This window comes from Gorilla gorilla, chromosome 20 (genome assembly GCF_029281585.2).
Source record: "Gorilla gorilla gorilla isolate KB3781 chromosome 20, NHGRI_mGorGor1-v2.1_pri, whole genome shotgun sequence".
Lineage (NCBI taxonomy): Eukaryota > Metazoa > Chordata > Mammalia > Primates > Hominidae > Gorilla > Gorilla gorilla.
The window spans coordinates 21282292-21301080 of NC_073244.2; the positions used below are offsets into that span (position 1 = coordinate 21282292).

The 18789-nt window shown below is 50.1% G+C and overlaps 1 protein-coding gene across 8 annotated transcripts in view; it reads left to right on the plus strand.

Annotated features, from left to right (window-relative positions):
• LOC115930101 (sulfotransferase 1A1-like) overlaps positions 1 to 18789 on the plus strand; it is a 31927-nt gene that overhangs the window by 9420 nt on the left and 3718 nt on the right. For 2 of the 8 annotated variants that reach the window (XM_063701065.1, XM_063701064.1), the window contains exons 2-3: positions 421 to 530; positions 6286 to 6356. In XM_063701065.1, coding sequence (XP_063557135.1) covers positions 6288 to 6356 — 69 coding nt within the window. In that variant the 5' untranslated portion in view covers positions 421 to 530; positions 6286 to 6287. Of the gene's footprint in view, positions 1 to 420; positions 531 to 4939; positions 5163 to 6285; positions 6357 to 7625; positions 7715 to 14639; positions 17870 to 17973; positions 18100 to 18188; positions 18287 to 18789 lie in introns of those variants that run through there. The other 6 variants (XM_063701063.1, XM_055372010.1, XM_055372009.2 and 3 more) reach the window with 6 other exon arrangements.

Sequence of the window (18789 nt, forward strand, 5' to 3'; positions counted from 1 at the left end):
TAATGGAAAGAGCATTGGCTGGGGGTAAAGGGACTTGTTTTTACCTCTGGCCTTGAACAACTTGTATCTCTGAATCTCGATTTCTCTCTGGAAAATAGATTTAAACTAGATGATCTGTAAGAGCCCTCTCTACCAGTCTCAGATTTTAAGATAGGTTTTTGCTTGACTTATTTTATAACTCAGTTTATGCTGCACAGTAGCTCCCTCGTGATGTGTTCCATGGTACCCTTGTCTCGTAAGGTTCAGGAGGGCCCAATGGTATAGACCGACTAAAAGCCACCAGTTTTGGTTACCAGGAAACTGGGGAATCTAGGCTTATGATTTCATCATTCTGCTGGAATTAAACACTGGCATGCGTGTGTTTCTAAGGAATAGTAGCATTAAATAATTTCATTGTCTGGATTTTTTTTTGTACCATAGCCTACTCATGAAGGTTACTGCTCTTGTTTGGATATCTGGACGCTGTTTTTGGACTATCTGACAAGTAAAATTAAAAGTCGTCTTGGAGACAAGGAGGCAGTTCTCAACAGGTAAACTCCTCAAACACTGAAAACTAGATATGGTCATTTTGCCAGTTATTCTAGTGGCCTAAGGGACAGCCATGCATCTGGACCTTTTCAGCAAAGCTGAGTCATGTAAGCTGTTTAGGCAATAATGCCATTGAGCATTTCCTTTTTTTTCTCCTTTAAGTATTCCGTTAAGACTTTTTAAAATTTTTAAAGTAATATGTATTACTAATTTTTTTATATTTTAGTGCATTTGTGTTAATGTTCTTAATTTTTTAATAGCCCTTATTTTAGAGATACAAACTGAAGTATTTATTGGATAAAATGATATGACATCTGGGATTTGCTTAAATAACCCAGTGGGGGTAGAAGGGAAGTGGGTTCGTGTAGAGAAGAAACAGGCTGCCCATGTGTTGGTGATTGATGTTGGAGTCAGTTCCTAGGAACTTGGGGTTCATTATGTTCTTAGCCCATTTGTATGTGTTTGAAAATTTCCTAAATAAATTAATAAATACCTGTTAAGAAAAAGTTGTTCATTTTTAAATCTAGGAAAAGATATAGGAAAATGTAAGGAAGATAAACATAATCCCACACCCCAGAGATAATTGCTTTTGCACCTTTTGTTGTATTTTTAAAAAACAGAGAATGCGGAATGGTTTGTTTCCCCCCCCCCCCCCCCATATGTTTCTCAAACCCATTTTTCTTGCTTGCAGGAAGAGAGTATATTTCCTGTACAATATGTTCTTTGTGCCACAGGGTGGGGAGAAGAGGAGGGGAAGGTGGAGATTCAGCATGCCAGGAAAATAATGGCAGCATCCATATATGGGGAAAGTAAATGTGGCAGCTTTTCTTAGCAGAAACATACCCATCATAGTCTCAGTAGGTGACTGCATCCCAGTCACACAGTAAGCAGGCAGTCATGAAGGAGGCAAAGAAGCTATATTTTGCATTTTAGGATCAGAGTAGTTTCCTAATAAACTAAAACTGATTCGTATAATTTGTATATTTATGCTATGAGATTACAAACTAGGTGATCTAGCCCTAGGTACTTTATCATACTTAACAGAGTGCCTGCAGATTTTACTCAGTTTGGTTATAGCTCCTACTTCTTTGCACAGTATTTATAAGAGCAATTTCAGATTAGGTGGTCATTGTGTTGTAAAACCAGTGCATGAGGGGGTTCTGTCGAGTGGAAGCCATGACGGGGAATCGCACAGACCTATGTTTGGATCCTGGTTTTGTAGTTCCTACCTAGGGATACTTGGGTAAGGTACTTAGCCTGTGGAAGCTTCTGTTTCCTCATTTGTAAAATGAGGATGAAAATAATAGTTGTTGAGACATTAATTGAAATAACGAACTAACATATTTAGAATGCTTGGCACACTGCAAGTGTTCAGCTGGTGGTGGTGTTAGTGAATACTCTTTCCCCATAAATGTACCAAATGGAGGAAGGTGGAGAGGAGAGACTCCACTGCAGAGAAAAGGTTGGGCTGGAACTCCAAAGGCTTTTCCATTGCTGAGGTTTTATGAGTTTAAAAAATTCTAAACAGGACCTAGATGTGGTAGTATGTACCTGTAGTCTCAGCTACATGGGAGGCTGAGGCAGAAGAATCGCTGGAGCTCAGGAGTTCAGAACTGTTGTGTGCAGTGATCATGCTGTGGCTGGCCACTGCTCTCCAGGCTGGGAACATAGTGAGACTCCTTGTGTCTCTTGGTACCAGTCACTGGTACCATTTGCTGAACTCTGTCTCTATTGAAAATTAAAATAAATAAATATGCAAATATTCTGTTGAGAATTTTATTTTCCAAGTTTAAACATTTGTTCTTTTGTTCCCAAAGATGGTTTTTGTAATTGTGGAATAAGTTCCAGGTTGCTACGGTGTCAGGTCACATGTGTGATTATAGGTAGTATGTTCATATATCAGAAATCGTATTACACACAGGAGATCCTGTTTTTGGTGAAGTTGCCAACTTTAAGTAATTATGTTTTTGAAATGAGATTCTTGAAGGAAAAGTTACTTGTGCCAAAATAATCTTTCTTGCATGCTAAATAGGCATATCTTTTTGGTTCTGGGACTATGCCTCATTTTTCTATATTTAGTGGTAGATATTCCTTCATATCTCTCAAGCTTGTTGTGAGAATAAACTGAGGAAATGATTAATATGAAAATGCTTTTTAAAAAACAGTACAAGGCCGAGTGCGGTGACTCATGCCTGTAATCCCAGCGCTTTAGGAGGCCAAGGCAGGTGGACCACGAGGTCAGGAGTTCAAGACCAGCCTGGCCGAGAAGGTGAAACCTGTCTCTACTAAAAATACAAAAATTAGCTGGGCGTGGTGGCGGGCATCTGTAATCCCAGCTACTTGGGAGGCTGAGGCAGGAGACTCTCCTGAACCCGGGTGGCAGAGGTTGCAGTGAGCCAAGATCATACCACTGGACTCCAGCCTAGGCGACAGAATGAGACTGTTTAAAAAAACAAAAACAAAGCACAAATGAGAGATGTGAAGAATATGGTCCTGTTGAGAAAATATATACTAGCAGATTATTAGTATTAAACACACACTTTTGCAGATCATTATACTAATAGAGCAGTGGTATAGAGAATTTAAATTCTTTTTTTGCCACGTTGATGGTGACCTTCCACGCCAACTTCAACTACGTGTGGCTGGGCCTGCTGGAGCGCGCGCTCCCGGGCCGAGCGCCGCACGCCGTGCTGGCCAAGTTGCTGTGCGACCAGGTGGTCGGTGCGACCAGGTGGTCGGTGCGCCCATCGCGGTCTCGGCCTTCTACGCCGGTGAGGGGCCGGGGGGGAACCTGGGGGGTGGGACCCAGTATTGGGGGACTGGAGGCAGGGACTCGGGGATCAAGCGGCTGGAGGGAGGGCGCTACAGGAGCCTGGGGACCCGGGCAGGAGCCGGGGCTCTGAGACCGGAGCTGCTTCAGAGGCCTGAAGGGCCAGGGCAAAGGCTGGAGGCTGGGGTGTTTGATTGCGAGAAGTTGCAGGAGGCACTGGCTGGGGAGCCGAGAAATTGGGGAGCCAGAGGTACGGCAGGTCAGGAATTTAGAGGACTAGGGTCGGGGCTCACTCTGGGGTTGGGTGTAGGCCAAGGCTGGAGGTAGGCAGGGCTGCGGAGGTCTTTGCCCCCTGAAAAAGGCCCACGGGAAAATAAAGGAGATCCCAGTTCAAGGCCATAGCAGCTGCAATGACCGTGAACCAATCGTGGGACAGGGAAGGAACCGACCTGCTGTTCAGAAAATCCACGCCTGGGGCCCCGGGGCCAACACAGGAACAAAATGCAAGGGGACCCGTGACCCTGGGGGGCAGAGCAGGTGGAATCTGAGGTTGGGCCTGGATCTTCAGCAAATTCATGCCCAGGGGCCTAGTCCTGCTTTGGTAACAAGATTTTCCCCTGGGGTCTCACGGAAAACATCAAGGGACCTTGGATCCTTGCCGTAGAGGACTATATACCTGTGAGGGTTCAGGGAACCCTCTCCTTAGAAAATCCGACCCGGGCCTGGGGTGTGGGGGACAGGGGCTTGACTGTGGAAACCTTCTCTACTGCGTACAATAAGAACAATGGAAATGTTACCTGAAAAATACCGAGGTTCATTCCCTTAACGAGTCACAAATGACTCCACCAAGAGGCGGGTTTTGATCAATGGGAGTTTTACTTGGCACAAGAAAGGAAGACACTGGGCATATTCTCCCAAGTAGTGTGTCCCCCAGAGAAAGAGACAGGAAGGTTTTATGGGGTGATGGAGAAAGGAGAGGGTGCATGATTGCATGTAGAGTAGGGGTCCCAGTGAGTCATGATGCTAGCGCATAGGTTGCATAGGTTATAGTCATGAAGCTATAGCTTCTCCCGGGGTGAAGACTTTAGCATGGTAATGAGGAGAGTTAACTTGGGTTCAACTGTAAGTAACCTGGGGTCATTTAGGAGCCGATGTAAACAAACAGGGTGACCTCATTCCACCCAGGGCTGGGGAAGAACAGGTTGAGGTCAGGAGGCTGTAAAACAGGCTGATCACTCAAGTTGGTTAAATTCTTGTAATCTTTGGAGATCCTCCATCTGCTCACAGGAGGGGCCCTGTGGCCTCTAGCATCATTGCAATTTCTATAGCCTTGAAGGGGATGGGGTGGGTAACTGGGGAGAAAATCTCTATGGGTCTTAAACCTGACGGGGTCAGTGGGTCAGGAGAACAGACAGCCCGGGAGCTAGGGCCTCCTGTTTTATCAGAAGGTCTGTGCCTGGTCCCGGCGTGTGGTTTGCAGACTAGATTTGCAAACAGCTTCCTAGCAACTGTTAAAGAAGCCTTGTACAGCGGTGAAGGAGTAGGGGACCAGAATGCTATTTAATCCTCAAGAAACTAGTGAGATTGTTCTCTTTTTCTTTTCTTCTTCTTCTTCTTCTTTTTTTTTTTTTTTTTTTTTTTTTTTTGAGACAGAGTCTTGTTTTATTGCCCAGCCTGGAGTGTGCAGTGGCCTGATCTCAGCTCATTGAAACCTCCATCTCCAGGTTCAAGCGATCCTCCTGCCTCAGCCTACCAAGTAGCTGGCATTACAGATGCACACCACCATGCCCGGCTAATTTTTGCATTTTTAATGGAGACAAGGTTCACCATGTTTGCCAGGGTCGTCTCGAACTCCTGAACTCAAGTAATCTGCCCATCATGGCCTCCCAAAGTGCTGGGATCACAGACGTGAGCCCTCGCACCTGAGATTGTTCTTATTACTCTCATATTACAAATGAGGAAACAACTAGTGAAATTGTTCTCTTTTTCTTTTCTTTTTTTTTTTTTTTTTTTGGAGACAGAGTCTCACTTTATCATCCTGGCTGGAGTGTGCATTGGCCCGATCTCAGCTCACTGCAACCTCCACTTTCTGGGTTCAAGTGATCCTTCTGCCTCAGCTTCTCGAGAAGCTGGGATTACAGGCATGCGCCACCACACCCAGCTAATTTTGTATTTTTAGTAGAGACGGGGTTTCTCCGTGTTGGTCAGGCTGGTCTCGAACTCCTGACCTCAGGTGATCCACTCGCCTCAACTTCCCAAAGTGCTGGGATTACAGGCATGAGCCACCGTGCCCAGCCCACTAGCTTTTTTTAAAAGATAGAAATTAAAATTTCAAAATGTCCAAATGTTCAACTTTTCACAAAATGTTTGGAAGGTAGAGAAAAGTAACCAATAGACCCACTATTGTAACTGGATTGTTTTTGTGAATTGTTATAGTTTTTGAAAAAATAATCGTTCTGCTGTAACTTTTATATTCTGCTATTCTCACTTCATATTTATCATTCCTTTAAAATTTTCTAGTTTTAGAGTGGAGACTATGTTCTTTTTTTTTTTTTTTGAGACAGGGTCTTGCTGTGTTGTCCAGACTGGAGTGCAGTGGCATGATCACAGCTCACTGTAGCCTCCACCTCCCAGGCTCAAGCAATCCTCCCACCTCAGCCTCCTGAGTAACTGTGACTACAGGCACACCACCACACCTGGCTAATTTTTGTATTTTTTGTAGAGATGGGGTTTTGCCCTGTTGCCCAGGCTGGTCTCTTAACTCCTGGACTCAAGCAATCTGCCTGCCTCGGCCTCCCAAAGTGCTGGGATTACAGGCTTGAGCCACGGCACCTGTCTATGTTCTCTTTTCACTGTTGGATCAGACGGTCATATTGATGGATGATAGTGATGGTTACTTTGCATTTTGGAATGGGAAACTTAAACATGAACTGTTATACGGTACTCTACCGAATCTTTTAAAATTCTTTTGGTGTTTTTGCAAATAGGTATGAGCATTCTCCAGGGAAAGGATGACATATTTTTGGACCTGAAACAGAAATTCTGGAACACCTATATGGTAAGACAGGCGTTTGAAAATGTAATCAGTATCTTTTTGTGTGTGTATATATATACACACACACACACACACACACAATATACAATATATATACATATACATATACAATCAGTAACTTTTTGTGTATATATGTGTGTATGTATATATATGTACATAGATCCACAAAAATATATACTTTTTGTGTACATATTTATAAAGATTTAAAATGTTTTAATTGACACATATATGTATGTATTTTCAGAATACATGTGATGATTTGATACATTTGTATAATCATATCAGGATTCTTTGTGTGTGTGTGTGTCTATATATGGATATATATATGTATATATTTTTTTTTAATAAAATTTTTTTTGAGACAGGGTCTCATTCTGTCACCCAGGCTGGAATGCAGTGGCATGGTCATGGCTCACTGCAGCCTGGACCTCCTGAGCTCAAGCAATCCTCCCACCTCATCCTTCTGAGTAGCTGAGACTACAGGCATGTGCCACTACACCCAGCTAATTATTTTTAAATTTTTTGATAGAGACAGAGCCTCACTATGTAGCACAGGCTGGCTTCAAACTCCTGTGCTCCAGTTATTCTCCCACCTCAACATTAAGTACATTTTTATTAAACTATTCCTAAATTAGAGCTCCAGTTTGGTTGGCAGAAGGGTCCAATATTTTGACAGAGAAATCTTAAAGTTATTTTGATAGATGTATGAGGAGAGGCTTTAAGAGTGTCTATACTTCTCATGAATTGGAAAGAAATACTTTCTCTGGGCTGGGCACGGTGGCTCACGCCTCTAATCCCAACACCTGGGAGGCTGAGGCAGGCAGATCACTTGATGTCAGGAGTTTGAAACCAGCCTGGCCAATATGGTGAAACCCTGTCTCTACTAAAAATACAAAAATTAGCTGGGCATGGTGGTGTATGTCTGTAATCCCAGCTACTCAGTAGGCCGAGGCAGGACAATCACTTGAATCTGAAGACAGGTTGCAGTGAGCCAAGATCTCACCACTGCACTCCAGCCTGGGCAACAGAGCAAGACTCCATCTCAAAAAGAAAAAAAGAAAAGAAATAATATCTCTGCATTTTAGTTCATGTTCTCAATGATTTCTGACTTTATTATATTAACTCTTATTAATGATCACAATTTATTTTGTAAATTTTGCAGCCAAAGGGACAATTTATTTTGTAAATTTGGGATTCTATTTGCAAAATAGGGATGGTAGACTGTGAGTGGCTTAGTGGAATCATTCCCACATTCAGAGCCAATGTTTTCAGGTGAGCATCCTGCGGAGTCCTGGTGAAAAGAACTTTAACATCACAAAGGTACTGATAGCGAAGGAGAAGGTTTCCAAGGTTACTCCAAGGTTCAAAGCAAATCAGCGGTTTTACTGTTTGCTCGGCACAAATATATATAGTCCAGTCCAGTGCAAAATTTAGGCCAGGCACGGTGGCTCACGCCTGTAATCCCAACACTTTGGGAGGCGGAGGCGGGTGGATCACAAGGTCGGGAGATCGAGACCATCCTGGCTAACATGGTGAAACCCTGTCTCCACTAAAAATAAAAAAATTAGCAGGGCATGGTGGTACGAGCCTGTAGTCCCAGCTACTTGGGAGGCTGAGGCAGGAGAATCACTTGAACCCGGGAAACGGGGGTTGCACTAAGCCGAGATCACGCCACTGCACTCCAGCCTGGGCGACAGAGCGAGACTCTGTCTCAAAAAAAAAAAAAAGAGCAGGAAGTAGCCGGCTCACACTTGTAATCCCAGCATTTTAGGAGGCTGAGGCAGGAGGATCGGTAGAGCTCAGCAGTTTCAGACCAGCCTGCGCAACACAGTGAGACCCCATCTCTACAAAAATTAAAATAAATTAGCTGGGCATAGTGGCAAGCGTCTGTTGTCCCAGCTGCTCCGGAAGCTGAGATGGGAGGATTGCAAGCCTGGGAGGTCGAGGCTGCAATAAGCTGTGATTGCACCGCTGCACATCAGCCTGAGTGACAGAGTGAGACCCTGATTCAAAAAAAAAAAAGAGCATGAAATAGAATTGGGAAAGAAAGAAAGAAGCTTCAGGCAGGGATTTGTAAATGAACAAAACCGCAGGAATATTTGCATACTGTTTTAAAAAACAGTGGTTACAATGAATGAGTCTCATCTACCCTCAGGAAAAGAAAGAGGGTATACCAGCAGTCTAAAGCCCAGCCCATTTGGAGATTTTTTGGGAAGATTTTTTGTGATAAGAAATTGTCGGCCGGGCACGACAACTCACACCTGTAATCCCAGCACTTTGGCAGGCCAAGGCAGGCGGATCACTAGGTCAAGAGATTGAGACCATCCTGGCCAACTTGGTGAAACCCCGTCACTACTAAAAATACAAAAATTAGCCAGGCATGGTGGCGCACGCCTGTAATCCCAGCTACTCAGGAGACTGAGGCAGGACAATTGCTGGAACCCAGGAGGCGGAGGTTGCAGTGAGCTGAGATCGTGCCACTGCACTCCAGCCTGGCAACAGAGGGAAACTCCATCACAAAAAAAAAAAAAAAAAAGAAAGAAAAGAAACGAAACTGTCTTCCAGGTGCTGTCCTAGGTGTTAGTGGAAGATACCCAAAAAACCATATAAAACAGAGATTCTGTCCTAAAGGGACTTAGAGTCTAGTGGGATAGATAGATAAATAGACAAGTCATTAACTAGAGTTCGATGAGAAATGCTCTCAGAGCCCATGGGTACTCAGCACAGCGAGGAGGTGTGGGAGTGGGGATCAAGGAAGTCTTGCTGGGGCCAGGCACCAGTGGCTCATGCCTGTAATGCTAGCACTTTGGGAGGCCAAGGTGGGTAGATTGCTTGAGCTCAGGAATTTGAGACCAGCCTGGGCAATATGATGATGAAACCTCATCTCCACAAATACAAAAATGAGCTGGTCGTGGTGGCTCACACCTGTAGTCCCAGCTACTCAGGAGGCTGAGGTGGGAGGATCTCCTGAGCCCAGGAGGTCAAGACTGCAGTAAGCTATGATTGTGCCACTGCACTCCAGCCTGGGTAACACAGCGAGACCTTGTCTCAAAATAAAAAATAAAAAATAAAAAAAAAGATCTGGAGTTAGGCACATACTGGGGGACAGGTCATTCCAGGGGCAGAAGAGCTGAGTAGAGTTGACAATGTGTAAAGCACCACGGTATGCCCAGAGGGGAGAAACCGCAGGCAGTTTGGTGTTCACAGAGTATTTGTTGAGCAACTTGGAATGAGTTTGGATCCTGGAGACTGTTGAACACCCGGAGCTGAGGATCTTGCACTTCACGGTTAGGTAATGGCAGCAGAGGAAACCAGAGTGGGGGGTTATTGTAGCCAAGTTCACATAAGAAATAATGAAGTACGTCGGGTGTGGTGGCTCACGCCTGTAATCCTAACACTTTGGGAGGCTGAGGCGAGAGGATCCCTTGAGGTTAGGAGTTCAAGACCAGCTTGGGCAACATAGCAAGACCCTGTCTGTATTTAAAAAAATAAAACTGGCCTGGCATGGTGGCTCACACCTGTAATCTCACCACTTTGAGAGGCCGAGGTGAGCAGATCACTTGAGGTCAGGAGTTCGAGACCAGCCTGACCAAAATGGTGAAACCCCGTCTCTACTAAAAATACAAAAAATTAGCCAGGCATGGTGGCGCACGCCTGTAATCCCAGCTACTCAGGAGGCTGAGTCAGGAGAATTGTGGGCGGCAAGCCACCCAGGCAACGAGGCAAGAGACAGAGGACACAGTCTGTTCCAGTATAATAAAATATAAAAGAAGAATAGTTATACCAGATATAGATCTTAGATATGATTATATATGAATATCATTAATCATTAGTTTGTAGCAATTACTTTTTCTTCCAATATTATAATAATCCTCGCTCAATAATCATAGCCTAGGAAAAACCAGGCCATACACAGATAGGAGCTGAAGGGACATAGTGAGGTGTGACCGGAAGACAGGAGTGCGAGCCTTCTGTTATGCCCGGACAGGGCCACCAGAGGGCTCCTTGGTCTAGCGGTGACGCCAGCATCTGGGAAGACTCCCGTTACCAGGCAGATCGTGGTCCAGCGGTAGCAAAAGGTGTCAAGAAACAACACCCGCTACTTAGCAGACCGGGAAAGGGGGGGGTCTCCCTTTCCGCGGGGGAGTTTAGAGAAGACTCTGCTCCTCCACCTCTTGTGGAGGGCCTGACATCAGTCAGGCTCACCCGCAGTTATCTGGAGGCCTAACCGTCTCCCTGTGATGCTGTGCTTCAGTGGTCACACTCCTAGTCCACCTTCATGTTCCATCCTGTGCACCTGACTCTGCTTTCTAGATAGCAGTGGTAAATTAGTGAAAATACTAATAGTCCCTGATATGCAGAAATAATGGCATAAGCTGTCTTTCTCTTTGTCTCCTCTCCCTCTCTGCCTCGGCTGCCAGGCAGGGAAGGGCCCCCTGTCCAGTGGACACGTGACCCACGTGACCTTACCTATCATTGGAGGTGACTCACATTCTTTACCCTGACCCTTCAGCCTTGTATCCAATAAATAACAGCGCAGCCCGACGTTCGGGGCCACTACCGGTCTCTGTGTATTGGTGGTAGTGGTCCCCCGGGCCCAGCTGCCTGTGTTGCCCAGGCTTCCTGTGTTGGCCGTGCTGTCACCAAGGTCACAGCATCCTGAGAACATGGTTTTCTCCTTGACTAACAAGGCCTCGGGTCTGTCTCGGGGTTGGCCTTCCACCAGGTCAGCGGGATGATCCGGCGCAAGCTCACGGTGTGTCTCCTGGTGGTTGAGGGTCTTGTGTCAACCTGTGGCCGGGTGGGGATGCTCCTTCCCAGCTGTTAGGCTGCCCCCAGGCTCCATGCCCTGCCCTGGCCTGGACACTCACGCTTTGCCTTCTTCATCAATGTCATCTACCTCATACCTGTGGACAAAAGGAGGAAAATGCAGGATGCAGCCAGGGGCACAGTCCCTGTAGGGGAGTGTGGAGGACAGGGGCAGGGCGAGGACCCGGTGCTCCCTGCACAGGCGGCCCCACCCACAGCACGCTCTGTGGAGTTTTTCTCCTGCTGTGCAGATGAGAAGCAGAGTGGCACCCCAGGCAGGTGCAGTGACCAGAGAGCAGCCCTGGGGCTGTTGGAGGAGCCCCTGGGAGCCTCCATCTCCCGAGTGAGCCCAGCAGGACTGTGACCCGTTCGGCCAGGTGTCCTACAGGGGCTGCTGGGCTCAGCTACAGATGGGCGAGACCGCAGCATAGTGGGCACCCAGCGGGAAGAACCAGGGAGGGACAAAGTGAGTTTCGAGGTGCTGGAGAGGCTCTCTTCTTGATGTCGGTGCTGAACCAGAAGTGTGTTTAAGGAGAATTTCCTAAAATTCAAAGAGTTCCATGGGAGTCGTGGCTAGGCCGGGGCGCTTCTTCAGCATCTACCTGCTCTAAGGCCTGAACCCCCGTCATCAGGGCCACGTTTATATGGGGTTCACTGTCAGCCCTGCTTGTCAGGTCCAGCAGCACAATGGGGGCCACACAAAAGGCAGGGCCCAGGCCTGGTGCGGTGGCTCAAGCCTGTAAACCCAACACATTGGGAGGCCAAAGCGGTTGGATCACTTGAGGTCAGGAGTTCGAGACCAGCCTGACCAACATGGTGAAACCCCATCTGTAATAGAAATACAAAAATTAGTCGGGCATGGTGGCACGTGCCTGTAATTACAGCTACTCAAAAGGCTGAGGCAGGAGAATTGCTTGAAAGATGGGGCAGGGGGCAGCGGCAGAGGTTGCAGTGAGCCAAATCGGGCCATTGCACTCCTGGTGAGACCGGAAGGGTCTCTGTGCCAGGAGGAAGGCTTCCTGGAGGAGGCGGACCCCGCTGGGCACAAGCCTGATGAGAGGGAGGGGCATGCCTGTGACATGGGTGGGGAGTCCAGGGTGGGGACGGGACTGTCACAGAGGAGGAGCATGACGGGGAGACAGTGCCCTGGGAATCTCGGCGGTGGAACTCCGGGGAGGAGCTGGCTGGGGCGGAGGTGATGATCCAGGATGCGGGCCAGCGTAGGGGTCTCGGTGGGCATGCTGGGGTCGGATGGAGCGCAGGAGGGAGAGGAGGGGGGACAGGTGGGTACCTGGGCTGGAGGCGCGGCCTGAGGTGGGCAGGTGCAGGGGGCGTGACTTCATTCAGGGGCAGGGCCTGGGGCTAGGCTGAAGCCGGGAGTGAGGACCCCGCTCTCGGGTGGAATTGGAGGGGACCCGCGGTTGGGCGCGGCAGGGCTCACAGGGACACCCCCGTTCTCCTCCCCAGGGAGAAAGTGCTCGTCGTGCACGGCTTCCCGCCCGCCGTGGCAACCCTTCGGGTAAGGAAGGAGACCAGGCGGCGGCAGGCGGGCAAGGGCTTGGGGTCCGCCCCCTGCCTGGAGCCGCCCTAACTCCTCCGTATCCTGCCGCTGTTGGAGTGGGCCTGGAACCCCCTCCATAGGCGCGCCTCCTACTCCCGCTGCACCCCGACCCCCGCCGGGACCTCTATGCGCCGCGCCGCATGGGCGATGGCCTTCGGGCCTCCCCGGCCCCAGGGCACCGCGCAGGTCCCTTTGCTGACACCAAGCCCGAGCCTGAGCCGGACCCGGGGCCCAAGAGGCCTGTGCGCCCTGCGAGCCCTTGAGCTCCAGGGGAGGTCCGCCCCAGGCAGGGCGGCTCATCCCCCAGACCACTTCGGATCCAGCTGTTTGTTGAGGAGCCAGGAAACGCCCTGACACTGTTGCGGCCCTGTCCCCGTCTCTAAGATGGGATGACAGTATTTCTGGCCATTCCTGAGCACAGCAGGACCTGCCTTTTCCCTTTGACTGGAAGGTTCTTCTCTACACCTGTCTTGATAAGCTGCCACCTCCACAGGGAGGTCTTCTCTATCTCCCGATTTAAAATTGCAGCTCTGAGAAGCCAGGCATGGTGGCATATGCCTGTAGTCCCAGCTACAGGGGGAGGCTGAGGTGGGAGGATCGCTTGCTCCCAGGAGTTGGAGGCTGCAGTGAGCTATGATCGCTCCACTGCACTATAGCCTGGGCAAAAGAGCAAGAAACTATCTCTAAAAATATAAAATAAAATTGCACCTCTTGTGTACTTCCCCGTCTGCTTCTTTACCTGAATACTTACTATCTCACCGGCTAGGTGCTTTATGACTCTCGTTAGTCTCTCCCACCCCAACCTTTGCACTAAATTGCAGCTCTTGTCACTGCTGTAGAACAAAGTCCTGCACAGAGACGATAGCCAAGAAACAGTTAATAAAATAATGGAAAACGGGTGCCTTCTGCTGAGCACCTGCTAATTGTGAGTGAGTAGAGGACTTGCCCTGTGGAGATTCAGTGACCTGCTGGGTGTTGCTGAGCTGTGAGGAAGTTCAGGTCTGGCTGCAGTGGTGAGGCTGTGACTCAATCAATCACTGCTGATGCTCCCAGGACCTGCACCAGCTTAGTCCCAGGGGCAAGGAATCTAAACCCCCACCTCCATTTCCTCATCTGTAAGATGCAAATAACAGTCACCCCTGCCTCACGGGATGGAGCTGTGTAATGCCCGGAACAGTGCCTGCTGCACAGAGGGGCTTGCTGCCAGCTGCCTCTCCCTCCTTGTCTCTTACCTGCCTGCTGTCTGGGACAGGATGAAGCAGGGCCCTTGTGTTGCCCCAACCCTGGCTGTTGGCTAAGAGCCCACGTGATCTGCCTGTGAGAGGAGTTCCTTCCGGAAGAACCAGGGCAGCTTCTGCCCCTAGAGGGCCAATGCCCTAGCTGAGTGGAGTCCCCCGGCCCCAGCCTGGTCCAGCTTTGGGAAGAGGGTGCCCAGTTGTGCAATCCAGGCCGGGGCAGCCGTGTCCTGATCTTGGTATTCAGGGCTGAGCCTGGAGGGGGCTTGTGATGCCTGACTCTGTCTCTCTCTCTGGCCCCATGCCTTGGTAGCTGTGAGGTGTCACTGCTTTGGGTGACCTGATCTGGCTGTGATGGATGAGCACGGCGGAAATAGTAGAAGACTCGGAATTAGTAGACGTGAGTGGGCTTTGGCACCAGCCTCCCTACCCCACTCCCTGTCCTGGGCTGCCTGTGACCAACCTTCTTGTTTCTGCAGGCACACTGGATAGCCCTGCTGGAGCCTGATCCTCAGTGTCCCTAATCCCCTCCAGATACTGGTGGCCTAGGGGAAGTCATCAAAGACTGGTGGGACATCGACCTCAGCCCGTTTCCATGCTTTTTGTTTTGTTTTTTTTTTTTTTTTTTTTTTGAGAACAGAGTTTCACTCTTGTTGCCCAGGCTGGAGTGCAATGGCATGATCTTGGCTCACTGCAACCTCCGCCTCCTGGGTTCAAGCGATTCTCCTGCCTCAGCCTCCCGAGTAGCTGGGATTACAGGCATGTGCCACCAGGCTTGACTAATTTTCTATTTTTAGTAGAGACAAGGTTTCTCCATGTTGGTCAGGCTGGTCTCAAACTCCCGACTTCAGGTGATCTGCCTGCCTCGGCCTCCGAAAGTGCTAGGATTACAGGAGTGAGCCACTGCGCCAGGCCTTCTCCAGGCTCTTGGCACCTTAGCCAGAAACAATTTAAGGACAAGTCCAAAAGTCATGAACGTAGGCAGATTTCTTGCAGAGTAAAGGGACTCACTCAAGAAGAGGGGGTCCTCAAGAGAGTGTCTCATGCCGTACAAGGTGTGGGGCTGACCTTTATGGGCTTCTTTAACTAAAGAGGGGTATATTCATGAAGATTCCAGGAAAAGGTAAAGATTTCTCAAGACCGTGGTGCCACAATTTACACCCAAATACAGGTGTTCCTGGAGCCGTCTTGGCGCTGGTGGGTGTATGGTTTCATATGTTACTGATCATACAATGAGATCCTAGGTGAAACCTACATCAAATACAGCGCCATGTTGTGTCTGGTTGGTCGTAGCCAGCTTGGTCCTCATCCTATTTTTCAGGGACTTATTGGCCCTTAGCACATGCAGCTATTTCAAGTTTCCTTCTTCTCCTCATGTGAAACTGTTGCCTGGGATTTTCTATTCACTTGCTACCACTCTATTAATCTCACATTCTCGCCTCTTTTCTGTGCCACCCGTGTGGGTCCGACAGGTTGTTACTAGAGTGCAATACAAAGTCTTAGTCAAGGGAACCTCCTGAGGGTTGCTGAGGGCAGGGGTGAAGCTAGTAGCCTGAGGACCTGCCAGTCACGGGGATTCCTCATGGGCACAGAGGAGGGAGGAGGGGCCCATGGCCCTAGCATATGAGAAGCCTCTCCTCTGCCTGGAAGTCCCATGCCTCAGCTTCCCCCACACTCCCACCTGTCCGCTTGCCTCTGAACTCACGCATTTCTTGGAAGTCTTGGGAGATTCACCTTTACTCAGATGGTTGTTTACCTGTCTCGTGCACAGCTTGACCTTGGACTTTAAAGTGAGGATAAAGAACGAGGAGGATGGGGGGATGCACTCCTTCCACGGGGCCCCGTGGCTTCCAAACCTCGGCCTCCTCTGGTCTCTTCTCTGTGGAGCCTCCTTCAAACGCAGGGAAACAAAACCACCTGCCCAGGGCCGCTGTTGTTCTAGGATCTTCTGTCAATGTTCTGTGAGTTCCCCCAGGAGCCATGAAGCTGGGGCTGGCTCCCAGGGCAATGGGACTGCAGTGTCCTTGTTCTTTCTTGTTCTATGGATCCATGCTCTGCTCCACCCCTGCCCCTTCACTCTGCCCACACACATCACTCCAGACTGGCCTTGTGGTCAGAGCCTGGAGTGCATGGGCTGCTGGGGGCCTGTGGGCTGCACTGGGCCAGAACCCCTGGCACCTTCAAGACTGGCCTGGAGCCAGCAGGTAGGTGACCTTTCCAGGGCCTGCCTCTCCCATCTTTCTCCTCCAATCCCTCCCCTCTCTTGCCTGGGTCAATTAGAGAAATCTTGTCTGTTGGCCTGCCTGGCAGGGTGGAGTTCAGGGGCAGGTCAGGAGCCCCGTGACAGCTCAAAAAACAAAAAACAAAAAACACAAACCTACAAAAACAAAGCCACCTTTGGGCCTTTCCCCTTTCATTCTGTTTTCTACACAGCAAACTCAGTCGTGGCTTTGGAGATCACTTTAAGCTTGTCTCCAGCTGGCAAACTAAGGAGGGTAACGGAGAAGCTCCCCCACCCCCAACCCTACCTCTTCCTTCCGGAAGCAAATCTAAGTCCGCCCTGGCTCCAGATCCCTCCCACCCTGGACCTAAGAAACCCTCAGCACAGACAACACCCCTGCATTCCCCACACAACACCCACACTCAGCCACTGCGGGCGAGGAGGGCACAAGGCCAGGTTCCCGAGAGCTCAGGTGAGTGACACACTGGAATGGCCCAGGGCACCCTCACCCTGCTCAGCTTGTGGCTCCAACACTCCAGAAGCCGAGGCCTCTGCCATCCCTGCCCTCTCCCCATGGATATCCCATTTCAGACAACCCCGGCCGGCCTGAATCCCCCTTCCTTCCTTTTTTTTTTTTCCGGGGAGGCCAGGTCTTGCTGTCACCGAGGCTGGAGTGCTGTGGGATCCTGGCCACTGCAGCCTGGAATTCCTGGGCTCAAGTGATTCTCCTGCCTCAGTAGCTAGGACTACAGGCCCTCACCGTCCTGCCTGGTTAATTTTTAAAAATACTTTTAAAAGATTTTTAGAGATGGGGTCTTGCAATGCTGCCCCAGGTTGGTCTCCAACTCCTGGCCTCAGCTTCCCTAGGGTCTAGGATTACAGGCGGGAGCCACCCTGCCTGGACCCATCCTTTTGCCGAGTCATCAGAGTTTTGTTCATTCCCACAGCAGCTCTGGCCCCTAGTAGCAGCTCAGTTCCTCAATGGGCCGTGTTTGTCCTGGAGCTCAGATGCACGGTGGCTTGGCAAGTGGATCACAGGCCTGGCTGGCCTGGGAGGTTTCCACATGTGAGGGGCCGAGGGGCTCAAGGAGGGGAGTATCTGGGAGAGGAGCCCACTGGGTGGAGGCTGGGGGGTCACAGCAGGAAATGGTGAGACAAAGGGCGCTGGCTGGCAGGAAGACAGCACAGGAAGGTCCTAGAGTTTCCTCAGTGCAGCTGGACTCTCCTGGAGACCTTCACACACCCTGATATCTGGGCCCCGCGCCACGAGGGTGCTTTCACTGGTCTGCACCATGGCCCAGGCCCTGGGATTTTGAACAGCTCTGCAGGTGAATGAAAGGTGAGGCCAGGCTGGGGAACCACCACATTAGAGCCCGACCTGGTTTTCAGCCCCAGCCCCGCCACTGACTGGCTTTGTGAGTGCGGGCAGGTCACTCAGCCTCCCTAGGCCTCAGTGACTTCCCTGAAAGCAAGAATTCCACTTTCTTGCTGTTGTGATGGTGGTAAGGGAACGGGCCTGGCTCTGGCCCCTGAAGCAGGAACATGGAGCTGATCCAGGATATCTCCCGCCTGCCACTGGAGTACGTGAAGGGGGTCCCGCTCATCAAGTACTTTGCAGAGGCACTGGGGCCCCTGCAGAGCTTCCAGGCCCGGCCTGATGACCTGCTCATCAGCACCTACCCCAAGTCCGGTAAGTGAGGAGGGCCACCCACCCTCTCCCAGGCGGCAGTCCCCACCTTGGTCAGCAAGGTCGTGCCCTCAGCCTGCTCACCTCCCATCTCCCTCCCTCTCCAGGCACCACCTGGGTGAGCCAGATTTTGGACATGATCTACCAGGGCGGCGATCTGGAGAAGTGTCACCGAGCTCCCATCTTCATGCGGGTGCCCTTCCTTGAGTTCAAAGTCCCAGGGATTCCCTCAGGTGTGTGAGTGTGTCCTGGGTGCAAGGGGAGTGGAGGAAGACAGGGCTGGGGCTTCAGCTCACCAGACCTTCCCTGACCCACTGCTCAGGGCTGGAGACTCTGAAAGACACACCGGCTCCACGGCTCATCAAGACACACCTGCCCCTGGCTCTGCTCCCCCAGACTCTGTTGGATCAGAAGGTCAAGGTGAGGCTGGGCATAGTGTTTCACATCCGTAATCCCAGCACTTTGGGAGGCTGAGCTGGGAAGATCCCTTGAAGCCAGATGTTCCAGACCAATCTCTTCCAAAAAAAAAAAAAAAAAAATTAGCTGGGCCTGGTGGTGTGTGCCTGTAGTACCAGCTACTCAGGAGTCTGAAGTGGGGGATCGTCTGAGCCTAGGAGTTCAAGAGTGAAGACCGGGCGCGGTGGTTCACGCCTGCACTTTGGGATGCCAAGGCCGGTGGATCACAAGGTCAGGAAATCGAGACCATCCTGGCTAACACGGTGAAACCCCGTCTCTACTAAAAAATACAAAAATTAGCCGGGCACGGTGGTGGGCGCCTGTAGTCCCAGCTACTCAGGAGGCTGAGGCAGGAGAATGGCGTGAACCCAGGAGGCGGAGCTTGCAGTGAGCCGAGATCCCACCACTGCACTCCAGCCTGGGCGAAAGAGTGAGACTGTCTCAAAAAAAAAAAAAAAAAAAAAAAA